This window comes from Phaethon lepturus, unplaced genomic scaffold (genome assembly GCF_000687285.1).
Source record: "Phaethon lepturus isolate BGI_N335 unplaced genomic scaffold, ASM68728v1 scaffold15807, whole genome shotgun sequence".
Lineage (NCBI taxonomy): Eukaryota > Metazoa > Chordata > Aves > Phaethontiformes > Phaethontidae > Phaethon > Phaethon lepturus.
The window spans coordinates 4336-19245 of NW_010554173.1; the positions used below are offsets into that span (position 1 = coordinate 4336).

Genomic DNA, 14910 nt, shown 5'->3' on the forward strand with positions numbered 1-14910 from the left:
AGAGATAGAAGAGATAGTCCAATTAGATAAAATGGAAATTCTTTACTGTGAGGATGGTTAAACATTGGAACAGCCCAGAGAGGTTACAGTATCTCTGTCCTTGTAGATACTCAGAACTGGAGTGGACAGTTTTTTGGGCAACTTGATCAAACTTCACTTTGGGCCCTGCTTTGAGCAGGGAGTTGGATCAGATGACCTCTAAAGGTCCCTTACAACTTCAATTATTCTATAATGGTAGAACTAATGTAATGAGTTATACAAGCAGAGCTTATTTTTCTATATTATGGTTGATATATATTGTGGTAAGAAACTTGCCATGTAGTTGGTACAGAATACAAAAGCTTTATGTTTGCATAAAGCCAGAACTGCAGTAGAAAGCATTCATGTACTCAGCCTGTGGCATAGTAACAGCATAGATCACAGCAACATTAAAAACATTTTATTCATCGTGTGTTTGACATCTTTAAGCTTATTAGACGTGACTCAACTTACTCTTAGTGAAGTGCTGTCAATAAATTTGAGGTTCATCAAAGAGCTGGTTGTAAAAGATTTCTTCTAAATTGGCAGCAACTTAGCCTGGTTCATCGTTCAGACTCCGTGCTGGCAAGTGGATCCATCACACAGACATTTAGTGCTTCTTGCTAGAGCTGTCTTCACATCAAGACAGTTATGATTAAAAGCAGATCTCTTACCCATTGCCTTACAATATCTACTTGCATGGGTAAGTCTGCAAATTGTATTTCAAAGGAGTAAATACTGCCAGATGTAATAGTGTGCTGTGAGGTATGTCGTTGCCCAACTGGAAGGACAGTCCACAATTTCAATACTGCAAGTTTTACAAATAGGCATTACTGTAGAAAAAAAAAAACTCAGTTCTAAAATGCTACTTGATTTGAATCTGGTAATGGTTCACTCTGTCCGTCCAGAACTGATGTTAGAAAAACGCCCAGAAATCTCTACAGGCTGGGGAAATCTCCACTTAAGTTGTCATTTAGGATGTAGTTTGTTGTTTGTTGGTGGTGTTTTGTTTTTTTTTTTCTTTTTAAGACTAGGCCTGTATATAGTGTTCTCTTCCCCCTCTCCCCCGTTTTTTAATTAATTAACTGACTTCTGGCCACATGAGCCATGTTTCTAGGACATGTTCTAGTGATACTTTCTGGTATTAACTCAATATTTCACAAGCAAGATATGACTGATTTAGTAAAACAATGGCAAACAAGTTAGAACCACTCCTAGTGCTGAGTACACTTGGAGCGTATTACCCTTTCTGCAGCTTTTTGTAATACACCTTTTTGCATTTACTTGACAGTGTTTTGTTTTGCATGTTATCCTCTACTCTCTTTTTTTCTTTCCTTAGTACTATCAAGGAATCTGGCTGCTACTTTATCTCTCTTCTTGATGTTTTTCCATATGGCAGTTATTCTCATGGCTTTTGGTTTCTGTCAGGGATGAAGAAGTCTGCAGCTAAGCAAATTGTATATAGAAACTTTTTCTTAAGGTAATGAAACTTGGATTGGAAGGTTGCTGTGATGTGGGATGCTTAATCTGAATGCTGTTAAGTAGCCTGGCTTTAAGGGAGAAAGAAGTAGGCCAAACTTTACCAAAGGCACATAGAGCTAGGCCTTCGAAGCATAACAGCTGAGTCTTAAAAGTTACCTGTATGTTCAACAATCAAGTTTTACCCTGAGCTCTGTATCAGATCTTGTGAAGGCCTTGCACTGACACTGTGTCTCTTTCTGTTGTAGGTGAAAGAACTCTTCCGCTCTATGCGTGTGGAGTACTATGCTTTGGAACTTGATGTAACTGGTAAGTAGAAGAAAGAAAATCTATCTCATGCTGGTTAGTGTAACTAAAAATGGGTGACTGTGCATGACTCTTTAAATTGTCTTGAGCTAACTGGAGGATATATAAAATAATTAAAATAAGTTTTAATATATGCAGAGATAAAAGCAATTAGGCTTCAATGTGGATTTTAAAATTGGATGTGTTTTTAATATAACTTTGACTCTTTCTGTACTAATCATCAACTGATGGAGGATGTGAGATCTGATTTCTCCCTGAGGAGCTCTGTCTTTTGGGAAAAAGCCTGTGGTAATTTTTTCCTACCTCAGGTTCTTTTTGTGGCTTTAGATGAATTGTTAATGTTTGACTTGGTATGTGGGTGACCTTCACAGGGAAAGTTGCTGAGTCATTGGAAGGAGGGGTAAATTCCAGTACCGTGGCTGTTGCAATTTTGGTGTTTTTCTTAAAGTCCAAGCTGCATTCATTTTTAGTACATATGTAGTGCCTTATGCATATATGTTCATACTGCATGTAGCTTTTAATGTAGTTCTAAGAACAACTAGTTTCTAACATAATTCTTAGTAAACTCTTAATTGCACTGTCAGTAAGCTGATAAATGTGTATTATCAATTTTTTTCTGTACAAAACTTCGTTTACAGTGCTTTTTTAAAGTGCTAATGCTTTTTTGAAGTGTGTGCTTAAGCAGTTTTTGGGAAAAATGTACTTACCGATCCATAGCATCTCTTCTTTCTTATTTTTACTTTTCATTAGAGTTCTGATACTGTGAACTAATTATAGCCCAGGATATGCAAAGTGTAATGCACAGTCATTTTTTTCTGGAATTACTCCTAATTAATAATGTATTTCCTTTGCAATTGCTCTGATTACTGATACTAAATAGATATGGTCTTGGAGTAAAAAGATTTTAGTCATAGTAACTACTGTAAATTCTCATTCACACATTTACTGCTGAGAGATACACACAGGCTCAGTTTGCAAGTGCTGATGATTCAGATGTTGGGTAATGATAATCTTAAAACTGAAAGGTTTAAGACAATGTGGTGGTTATAGAAAGTCTGAAAGTAACTTTAGAGTAAGTAGAAGAGCATGTTCATTCTTCCCATCCCCATATTCTCATAATACAAAGCTGATGGGCAAAACTATGTGCACGTACACAGAACATACTCCCAAAACCAAACATTTCTCGTGAAGCAAAAGCAGTCTGTATGATCTCCTGTGATATCTGGAAAAGAATTTTTGTGTAGTACCATGTGTGACACTGTCAGGAGGAGACTGATAAGAATCCAGGAGTTGGAGCTACTAAACTTTATTACTTCAACTTTACTGTGTTCTGTAGAATTATGGCTTGAAGCAACCATTTATCCTCAGTATTTAAGCATACTCTTTTGAGAAGTAGTCACTGAAGACTTGCTTATGTTCAGGAAGTCTACAGATGTGATGATTATAACAGATTTGTTTTCTTGGCAGTCCTATGGTATATTGCAGTCAAAATACTTCAAGTTGTTTTAAAAGCTCCCTTCTTGAAAACTGTTCTATAATGCACCTGTTTCTTTTATTCTTAGCTGATGGACCCAGTATTCAGCAAGTGTTAGCAGAGCTAACTAATCAGAGGACAGTGCCTAATGTATTTGTGAATGGAACACACATAGGCGGCTGTGATTCAACTTACGAGGTAACTTTTGTTTAAAAATCAGCTGGAAGTAGACAAGACTACAGAGTGAATTTGCTGTTCAATAATAATTAAATTGTGTGACACATTAGACTAGGTGATCTAGGTCAGATAAGGCAATGTCATTCAGTTTTTGTTTGCTCAGAAACGTGTGGTAATTTGATTTTTTTTTTTTTAACAGGCTTATCATGATGGATCACTGCAGAAACTTCTTGGGGATAGCAAAGATGCAGAAGCCTATGATTATGACCTCATTATTATTGGTGGTGGTTCAGGTGGACTTGCATGTTCCAAGGTATGATGTGAAGATTGCATTAAGGAACAGGCTGCATATGAAACTTCTTCAAAAATTAGTCTCTGTATTAATCGCAATAGTATAAAACAGTCTATATTTTGATGATTATTACTGTTCAACTTGTTAGTTAATGAATCAGTAGTGGTCTAGTAGTGTGCTCACTCAGGAGATCCTGGTCTTGTGGACCAGTTTCTAGCCAATGCCTATTCACCTCTTGGTCTTAGTAATAGGTTTTAGGTTCCTGGCTGAGAGTGGAACCAGAAGTTTTTTAAGTATCTCCTCTTGTGTAGTATGCAGTTAACACTTCCTGCACACTTTTGGAAGTTAACACATCCAAACAGTAATATGGAAAACCTAAAGGCTACTCTTGACGTACTTCTGACTGTTTAGGATTCAGGATCACCAGACATCTAAAATGAAGTCCTTTCAGCTGTTCTTTCAAGGAGCAAGCTCACTTTTTAGTTCTCTTTCTAGCTGCTTTTTCAGAAATGTTAGTAGAGATTATGTACCTCTTACACAATTAGCTCTTGTTCAGAGTGCCTCAGGACCTAAGATGCAGATTCAGTTTTCTCTTCTACTTGAGGGATTTGAACGCACACTTCTCACCTCTCAGCCAAGTATCTTACCCATCAGTTTATGGTTTGTGCATAGTGATTTTATTCTTGACAGCCTTGGCAATTGCTGTACAATAGTTAAGTGTGCAACTTTGACTAGGTAAATATAAGAAAGGCAGGAGAAGGTGACATAGCACTGCTTCAGTTAGCCAGTCTTAATTGGGCATTTTCAGAATGCTGCAGATTTTTCCATACAGTGCATTCTGGGACATCAGTTATAAACTTGGTGATAATTACCAAACTGTTCAGAGTGGGAGAGGTCAGATATTCACAGAATACAAGATAGCTGGCTAAACCTTGTTTGAGCCAGGATTGCAGTAACTGTGCAGGAGTTCTTTAAACAGATTTGAGGCACCTAACGACTTGAATCAAGCCCTTGAAAGATCAAACAATGGGTAGATTCAATCAAGTGCCTGGTAATTCCTTGGGTGGAGTATCATAGGATTATTCAGATTGGGATGGACGTTAGGAGGACAGCTAGCCTAAGATTCTGCTTCAGGCAGGGTCAACTGTGAGGTCAAACAGGATCATGCAGAACCTCATCCATTTGGGTCTTGAAAATAGCGAGGGGTGGAGACGGCACAGCTTCTCTGGGCAAACTATTTCACTGCCTGAATGTCCTCATGCTGTGAAATCAGTTCTGAAATTCCCTTGTTTCACCTTGCAGCCGTTGTCTCCTTCCACCACTTGCCAGCGTGAAGAGCCTGGCACAGTCGTCTTAATGAACTCATAGGCATTGGAAGGTTGCTGTTGGGTCTCCCCCAAACCCACCTTTTCTCCAGCCTGAACATGCCAAGTTCCCTCACCCTTCCTGTAGGGCGTGTGCTCCACCCCCCTGAGCATCTTGGTTGTCCTCCACTGAACTGTCTCCAGTTTAACATCACTTTTTTTCATTCATGGACATGCTAAGTGAGTACTGCCTTTCTGAGAGAAAAAGGCGAGCTAACAACATAAATATTTCCTTGGGTGAGGTAGAGGAGGATCATAGGCTGGTAAGCCCATCTCATACCCTCTTCAGACCATGGCTTTTGACAGTGTAGGATGATATGGACCAGCATTGAACATGAGCATCCATTGAAGTTTGGAAGAGAGTAATAGCTTTTGAGGGATTTGAATTTTTGTCTAGTGCAGGAGGTAGAAGACCCATATATGATAATGCAACTAACTAGCAAAGGAGCCTTCTCTTAGTGCTAAGTATATCGTGACCGTAAATGAGCAGACAGGCTTTCTTGGTCAGGCAAAAAGTTCAGTAATGCAGACTTGTCTTTCCATCTTTTATAGGAAGCTGCTGCCTTGGGAAAGAAAGTAATGGTATTAGATTATGTTGTTCCAACGCCTCTTGGAACCTCATGGGGTAAGCTTCTGTTAACTTGTATTTTATGATGTTTGAGCGCCAGTGATACATACTGAATTGTTAGATATTATGGATTTGTATTCTTAGAAATTGGGGCTGAATTCCTGTAATGCTGGAACACACATAACAAAGGTGTTGTTTTCCTGGCATGCCTGCTTTTCTGGACAGTTACTTGTTTTCTGCATTGCTAACTCTCAGTTCTTTGTCAAACGTTGTTTTAGTTCTGTTCACTTTCAAATCGTGTCCGGATAGTGTGTATGCACACGTTCACATTCTCATGTTTGTGAGGGTTTTTTGCCTTTTAGTTCATCTAGTTCTATTTTGTGGACAACTGTTCTAGGCTACCTCTAGAACAATGTGACTATATGGCTATGCATGCCTCACCTTTCCATAGTTAAAGACAGCAGCTGTCTGACCTTATTAATGCTATTGGCAGTTAAGAATGAGTAAGTAACTTCATGGGTCAAGTCTAACAGAGTTGCGGTATGAATGTGCTTTCGTACCTAAGGTTTCAAACAAATACATAATTCGCATTCCACGTAATAGGTGATACTAAACTCTAGGAACTCTGGGCTTTTTGCCTTGCTTACTTGTCAGTCTAAAATCTGAAGCACTCTAGAGTAAGTATCCTGGATCTATTTTTAAGACAATGCACTGTACCCTTCTTGGTTCAGTGGGTCAAGTAACCTCTTAAACTGAATAAAAACTTTCAAACTTAGTGTGTTCATTGTATTTTAAAATGTCTCGTACAACAGAAATTTTGTTACTTGTGTGGCTATAGCCCACATCACCAACCGATATATGGGTGATTATACAAAGCACATGATAGGATATTTATGCTTTTCCTGTTCACGCAAGTAATAACATGGTTCTTTCTATCTTAGGACTTGGTGGCACTTGTGTAAATGTAGGCTGCATTCCTAAGAAGCTAATGCATCAAGCAGCACTTCTGGGTCAGGCACTCCAAGATTCAAGGAAATATGGGTGGCAATATGAAGAACAAGGTTAGTAAGAACACAGAGGACAGACCAAGACAGCGTACAGATGAAACTCTAAGCTTAAAATGGTTTCTTGTACTTTGGACTTTGTAAACTAGAGGTAGAGGTCAGTAGTTTTCTTAGGTGAATCAGAAAGCACCCTCCTTGAGTCATAGAAACCTTTAGGATTGAAAGCTAATTGTGTTTTGTTCTAGAATGGGCTTATTTCAGATAGTAACTAAGTCAGGTAGATATTAGCATAGTGGAACAAGACTTTAATATGTATCGTCATTACTGGTGATAAAGATGTTCTCTTAGCATGATGTACAATGAATAAGACTTAAGTTTTTCTTTAAGAGTTCATTGCATTTTGATTTCTTTAAATGTGAAATTAATGTCTTGTTTCAGTTAAACACAACTGGGAGATCATGGTAGAAGCAATTCAAAATTACATTGGTTCTTTAAACTGGGGCTATCGAGTGTCCTTAAGAGAGAAGTCTGTGACATACCTCAATTCTTACGGAGAATTCATTGAACCACACAAAATAAAGGTATGCGCTGTTACTTAGTAGAGAAGGAAAATTCATGTTCTAAAACTGCCCTTTAAAATCCAACAAGGAAGAGGCTTCATCTTCACACTGCCAACTTAAGTCAACTGAAGTTAACTCATTTGTGAAATATTTATTGATTCAAATTATTATTGTACTTTAATACATGCCACAGTGTTTGCAAACCTAGTAACCCTTATGTAAGACTACTGTGGATGTCTGTAAACTTATGTCCAGCATGAATAGAGTATGATGCTCTCAGTTGCTAACTTCATGACTGAGGTCGGCAGCCTGGGGGGGAAAGGAAAAGCTTTAGCTGTACGATTTTGCCACCTGGAAAATCTTGATACTAAAGCATAGAAACAATTGAAATTTAATTCAGATTAAGCATTTGCATAACAGCACTCCTAGAACCTTATGCATAAGAATTAAACTGAGTTTTGCAAGATAAAACATGTGCTGGCAGTCTTCTGTAAGTGATCATATTGTAGCAGGGTTAAGTTAGAATAAGTGCACATTGAAGAAAACTGTTTGGTTCAGTGGGTGTAATTGTCTGTTTTCAGTGTAAGTTTATGAAGGCTGAACTACATGTGTTTCAAACCAAGAGACTAGCACTGAATAGACTGTAGTATGCTCAACTTACTCCGCCTACCAATTGTTCTAGCGTCCAGGTATTCAGGTCATCTGCTTAAGTGTCCTTAGTCTATAAATGAAGTAGAACAGAAAGACTTTCAGAAGGTTGGTATAGATGACCTGAGATCCCTTCCAACCTGAATTACCTGATGACTTCATGGGGACGAAGTTTCCCTTCATCTGTGTTGGAAAGTAATGAAAAAGCAAGAATGAAGGTCAGATTTTGAGAGAGATACTTCGGCAAGATGAAATTTCCCAAGACCAAAGGCCTCTAGAAGTCAAATTAGTTTGAATTCATTCAAGGTTTTTTCTTAGGCCCTCTGAAATCATGTAACTAGATACCTTTTTCAATTTCTACATTAGCCTAAGAACTCATTGATGATATTTTGTCACTAGCATTGTGTTGGCCTTTTATTGGAAGTGGGGGGATTAATTTGTTGTGGTTTTTTATAACTTGAAAGTGAAGTTATTACGAACAATTCAATCTAAATGAGTAGCTGAAATGGGCAGGATTCAAAGAGTAAATGATTTTAAGTGCTTTAACTAATTTGACAAAAGCTTGATAGTGTGTGATTTAAGCCTGTTATTCTTCAGTGACCTGCATGACTCCCCTAAATGCATTAGTTCTTCTTTGAAACTGCTTGTTCTTGATTCTTAAATGTATCCACACTATTTAAAGGGAGGATTACATAATTTTTTTGAAATTTTATCTTAAAACTTGTTCCTGTGATGATAAAGACTTTCTTAACTGTGTCTAAATAAACAGGCAACTAATAGAAAAGGACAAGTAACCTATCATACAGCAGAAACTTTTGTCCTGGCAACAGGAGAAAGGCCTAGATACCTGGGTATCCCTGGAGACAAAGAATACTGTATTACAAGGTGAGCTGAAAAGGCATAGTAGACTGAACTTTGTCTGCTCTGGTGTTTGTAAAGACACACAAGCTTGTGCTGGAAGAACCTTGTAACTTACACGTCTTCTCTTTTTAGTGATGACCTCTTCTCCCTGCCTTACTGCCCTGGCAAAACTCTAGTTGTGGGTGCTTCCTATGTGGCTCTGGAATGTGCAGGATTTCTTGCTGGTCTAGGCCTAGATGTCACAGTGATGGTTCGTTCCATACTGCTCCGGGGCTTTGACCAAGAAATGGCAGAAAAAGTAGGTGCTCACATGGAAACACACGGCGTAAAGTTCGTGAGGAAGTTTGTACCTGTTCAGGCAAGTGCTTTTTTTAGGTTTCTTCTCTCCATGCAAAATTACTTTAAACAGCACATGTAGAATGTGTGTGCTGTCTGTGAAGGCTTTGGCTCTGTACAGCAATAAATGTTTTATGAGATTAATCTTTTTTACTACTGAATGATCAAGGTTTGAAGTGACAATAAGTAAGCTCTGCTGCTTAAGGTAATTCTGAGCTTGCAAATATTTATACAGGTTGAACAGCTGGAGGAAGGCATGCCTGGAAGACTGAAAGTGACAGCAAAGTCTACTGAGGGACCAGAAATCTTTGAAGAAGAATATAACACTGTAAGCATTTCTAGATTTGAAACAACTGAATATAGCAGCACATGAAAATGTGTTTGAAATACTTTAAAAGTTGTTCAGGAAAAAAAGTAAAGGGAAATCTTGCTTGCAAAATTGTTCACATAAATTACTGGCAGAAAAAAAAAGTACAAGTGAAAAAATTCAGTATTAATGTTCAGTTGAGCACTGTCAGCAGAATGGGTGAAACTTTGTATCTGGAATTTAGTTCTTGGGAACAGTGTTGTTGCTTCTGTTTTTGTTCTGATGTTAATGTTTTGCTGTTTGTTGCATCTCTGAAACAAGTTGCATATGGAGGATCCTGAACTGTTGGTGGCTTTTTCAAAAAATTTTTTGAAAAGTCACTTCAGTCGAATGCTTCACATTTTTTTCAGAAAAAGACCAAAGGAAGTGTTATGCTGATTATACTGTTCTTGCGTAAAATTATTGCATTTAATTTTGTGTTTTAGGTTTTGATAGCCATTGGTCGTGATGCATGTACCAGAAATATTGGTTTAGAGACAATTGGTGTCAAAATCAATGAGAAGTGAGTATTGCTCAACTCCCTTAAACCACTGAATGTGGTGATTTTTTTAACCTCTTTAACAGTACCTAATGATACTTCTGCTTCTTTAAAAAAAAAAAAGTGTCACACTCATACCTGGCAAGTGTGTGAACCTTTAAACCCTTTTCTCTCCTGGATTTGAGTATGGTTGTCCATTAACTTCATTAATATATATTTTGTAAAAGAACTATTCTGAATGAGTTAATACCTACTTTTTGGCCACTGTGCTTAAGGAATAGATTTAATATATTTGTTTAATTTACTTAGCAGAATATTAAACTGTAGTTCTAAATCAAATGTTTTATTCAGCTGATGTGGCAAGTTAATCTAGGGATTCAAAGAGGCAGCAAACTACTTGCTTCCTACAGATTTAAGGTTTTTTTCTTTTCTCGCTGGTATTAGTACAACAGTGGTGCAAAGTAAGAGGCAGGGTTAAGTTGTTCAGGAAAAAGAAATTTAAGATCAGGTTGCAGAAGCTAACAACTTACAAAGCCAATTTGCTTAAACATGAGTGATATTGCAGCTCTTTTTCCCCATAGGGGAAAATGTACATTGCAGGCTGTATAAGAAGTAAAAGATCTTAAGTCCAAAGATGTCTGAGTAACTTCATTGTCACCAGACAGGCCCTGTTGCTCAGGTCAAAACTGGCCCACTGCATACTGACTTCAGCCATGTGTCAGAGTTGGAGGTAACTGATGCTCTGAGGAGTTTGCAGTTTAAGTAAAAACGGCATAAGCATATTTAATAAACGTGCTCAGTAGTTGGAGTAATGTCGTGGCAGAACTTCCCTGGGGTTTTTGTTGAGTTCTGAGGAAGGTTATGATACTGAACTCTCTTCTCTTTTCTGTTTGTTTTAAAGGAATGGGAAAGTACCTGTAAATGATGGAGAGCAAACCAATGTGCCTTATGTTTATGCTATTGGAGATATTTTGGATGGAAAGCTTGAACTTACTCCGGTTGCCATTCAGGCAGGGAAACTGCTAGCCCGCAGGCTTTATGGTGGTAGTTCCACAAAGGTAAAGCTATAAGAATACAGTTTCTACTTACTTCTACGTTTTTGCCTCAAAATTGCAGTAACACAAGTTGATTTGTCCACTTGATTCTGGGCACTGCAAGTGTTATGTATTACCTCTTTTTATTTTTTTAAACAACTTTTCCCTGTACGTACTGTATAGAACTTGCATGGTCTAAATATAAATTTTGGTTTTTTTTATTTTTAGTGTGACTATATCAATGTACCAACGACAGTGTTTACTCCTTTAGAGTATGGCAGCTGTGGATTAGCTGAAGAGAGAGCCATAGAAGAATATGGGAAGCAAAACTTGGAGGTGAGAGCACTCAAGACTTGTTTAACTTGTAGCTTGAAAATGTTTTTCTTGCGCCTTGCTGCTTTACACTCAAGGCATAGTGTTAAAGCAAGATTAGAAGGGTAGCTAGGTGGGTCTTTGATCATGGAAGTGTTGTCATCTGGCTACAAGGTGTTGGACTACCAAAAGTTCAGGACTTGATACCATTAGAATTGTGTGTCGCTATTTGCATGCTGCCAAGAAGCATTTGACTTCAGGGGGCCAAACTCAGGTTGCAGAACTGTAGGTGGTTTTTTTATGTTGTTGCAAATTAAAGGCTTATTGCTGAAGCATACCAAGCTCCTGGGATGAACTGTCTATTTTCTGCTTATTCACTGTACTTGAATTGGCAATTAATTTTTTTTCTAACCTTTTCTTATGGCTATAGGAGTATCAGGCATAACTATCCTGTTCTGATGTTATTTCTGGCTTCTGCACTTCTCTGAAGAGTTTCATTAAAGCTGTTTGCATGCCTTGTGTTTTAAGTCCTCACGTCTTTTGAATACACCTGGCATTATTTAGCTTTTGCTGTTAACTGTTTTGCAGAATAGGTTTAAACTTATAGTAACTAGATATTAATTTTGTACTACGAAAGTACTTTCTGAAAGTACAGTCTTAAAAAGCTGGGTCTTATAGCTGTTGCTGTTTTAATTGAGCATTTAAATCAGGGTAGCATGGTTTGAGTCAAGTCATTCTCTGCTGACTTTTGGAGGATGGACTGCTTGGGCCGGGAGGAACAAAAATTGGTCTTGTCTACTATATGTTATGAAAATCTAGCTGGTTGAATGTCAAAACACCTATTTGTAAAGACATTAAAAATTAGAATTATGTCTGACTGAATTAATTCATCAAATTCTAATGTTCTCTTCCTTGTCATCCTCCCAGGTTTATCACAGTTTGTTCTGGCCACTTGAATGGACAGTACCAGGCAGAGATAACAATACTTGTTATGCAAAGATTATCTGCAGTAAACGTGACAACGTAAGTAGCAAGCTGGCATGAATATGCTGAGTGTATACTTGAAATGTCTTTTTAGATCAGCCAAAAGACTAGAATCTTTTATTTGGCCTGCTTGAGGCCAGCTCTACCCATCCTGTTAACAGGAGTATTTGTTTTAAGAGATCTAATCAATTTGGAGCTGATTGTTTTGTTTGGGGAGGTTTTTTTTGTATAACAGCTGTTTGAGCAAGTGAGAGCTTTACACATAGTGAAATGTCATCCTGAGTTCCTACTGAGGATAGACTTGTGAAGAAATTCACCAGCGTTTTTCTTCCAAGTGGGTGTTGAGTAACTGTACTATCGGGTGTCTTGCTTCAGGTTTCTGGACTGTTTTTTGCCCGTTGTAAAGTGCAGAGTTTTGTATGTTTAGTAGAAACTTGGAAAACATGTGGTTGGTCCTGGAAAACTCAGTGATGGAAAAATGGGAATTTCTAGTCATCAGTAAGTTCTTGCTGCAAAAAATAAGTGCCAGTGCTGTCTCGTATTTTTCCCCAAAACTGTCTGAAAGAACAGGCAAACAAAGGAAGATTGGTGTTTAAAATTGCTTTGGAGAGAAGGAATCATATGATGAAATAGCATGGCTTTTAAGCTAAGAAGAAGTAAGCATACTCCTTTCCTTATTAGCTCACCTAACTTTCTCAAAGACTGCAGAAAGGCTCAAAGTTGTGCTTGTATTGGAGCCTCATTGGAAGTAATCGAGATGAAAAGAAAACAATGGAAGGAGGGACTTTATTTAGATTTCTATGTGAAAGGGTTTTTCCTAGGATGCTGAAGGAGAATGAAGGTAAATAGTATATTTAAATAGCTCATGTTAAGAGGAATTTGTATCCTGTCTTGCAAATCATGGCCACACCTGGGCTTGGACATATCTGAAGGCATGGGAACATCCTGGGAAAATGTTTTAAAACATTGTTTGTGTCCCTCTTGATAAACTAATTAATAAAACAAACTGTGTGTGGCTTATTTCAATTTTAACTTGTTTTTATAGTTTACTGCCATCACTCTAGATCTTCCTACAGAGACAGATGGTTAAAATTCAAGCCTATAACGTTTCCATTTTCCTTCCTGTTAACTGCTTGGGGAGGAAAGGAACGGCCAGTGAAGCTCTTCAGTATCAGATTTTTAACAATATAAACAGGTTCTCTATCTGACTTAATTTCAATGTTGAAAAATAATTTTAAATCGTAACATACTAAACATATTGTATATATAAAATGATAAAAACAGCTGACAAAACTAGAATCTGTTTAGTTTTAGGCAATATCTTTGAATTAGTGCTGTGCAATGATTTTAAAACTCGTTTGTTTTAAAACTTGTTTCATTCTGCTATGCTGGACTGAAAAGAGCTGCAGAACTTCTTTCTTCGGAGTAGTTCATCTTTTGTTAAAAGGTTGCTGTTGACCTGTTTGCATAACATATAATTTTTATTGTAGTGGGAGTTATATACTAGAGCTTTTGTTAACTTTACCTAGTACTAACTCCTGTTTTGTTCTCACCTGTCTTAAAGAATCGTGTGATAGGTTTTCATGTTCTTGGACCTAATGCTGGTGAAGTTACCCAAGGTTTTGCTGCTGCAATAAAATGTGGTCTCACCAAAGAATTACTTGATGAAACAATTGGTATCCATCCAACTTGTGGAGAGGTAAGAGGTGGGGGGGACACAGCTTGATTTAAAACCTGCAAGGAAAGAATACTGCATTGTATTGTATGAGATTTATTTAGTATTTGCTTTACTTCTAAGTGTAAGATACTGGCCTGTGATAGAAAATGTGTGCATTGTGCACTGCAGCTTGTTTTCCATTGCAACAGTTCAAAGAAATCTAGTATTGTTATTTTACAAGAGGAGACCATGATGATGTAGAGCAACAGAAAATAAGCTGTTCTTTTGGTGTCTTACAGGTGTTCACTACAATGGATATTACAAAATCTTCAGGACAAGACATCACTCAAAGGGGTTGCTGAGGTTAAACCTGCTGTTTTACATGTTTTCATGTTGCGCATGCTTGGTTCTGTGGAAGCCCTAATGCATCCTTTGCAGCAAAATAAACATTTGCATCAGTACCACTCTTATGTACTGCAGCTGGGAGTGGTGCCTTTGTGAGGCTTCCTCAGTAAAGAGCGTTGCAAATGGAAACAGTAATACAGCAGGGAAATCTTGAACTGTAAATCCTGACTTTGCTTGGAATCAGCACTACTGTGCTTTTTTGATGTTCTAGCTCGGAACCTTATTGTGAGGTGAGCTACGACTGATGGCTGCCATGCAAGGTTGGGAGATCTTTTCGTCCGGTCAGATGACTGAACTCCTCCTGAAGGAAATTCTTAAGTTGCACAAATTAAAGCTAATGCTTCTAGGCTCCAGTGTCTTGTACAAATGCCTGAGACAGAGGACAAATATATGATTAAAGATTTCTTGCCAACAGTTTACAGTTGACTGATTTATCTTTTTTGATGCATTTTGTTTTACTTGATTGTATATTCACTTGGGGCAAGATGGCACAAACAGGATGCAATGTTGAGCAGTGCAGTTCAAGCACTAGTCTCCCACCTCAACTAGTCTAAAACTTCAAAGTAATTTAAGACGTCGCTGTTGT

At 37.8% G+C, this 14910-nt stretch overlaps 1 protein-coding gene across 1 annotated transcript; it reads left to right on the plus strand.

Moving 5' to 3' along the window:
* The first annotated feature begins 1751 nt into the window (after positions 1 to 1751).
* LOC104624403 (thioredoxin reductase 1, cytoplasmic-like) lies at positions 1752 to 14615 on the plus strand. The gene is made up of 15 exons (XM_010291765.1): positions 1752 to 1806; positions 3366 to 3475; positions 3654 to 3767; positions 5663 to 5735; positions 6620 to 6739; positions 7121 to 7263; positions 8660 to 8775; positions 8884 to 9109; positions 9323 to 9415; positions 9880 to 9956; positions 10834 to 10990; positions 11195 to 11302; positions 12206 to 12301; positions 13827 to 13961; positions 14219 to 14615. The coding sequence occupies exons 1-15, from the start codon at positions 1767 to 1769 to the stop codon at positions 14279 to 14281; spliced, it is 1671 nt and encodes a 556-aa protein (XP_010290067.1). The 5' UTR covers positions 1752 to 1766; the 3' UTR covers positions 14282 to 14615.
* Positions 14616 to 14910: the final 295 nt, after the last annotated feature.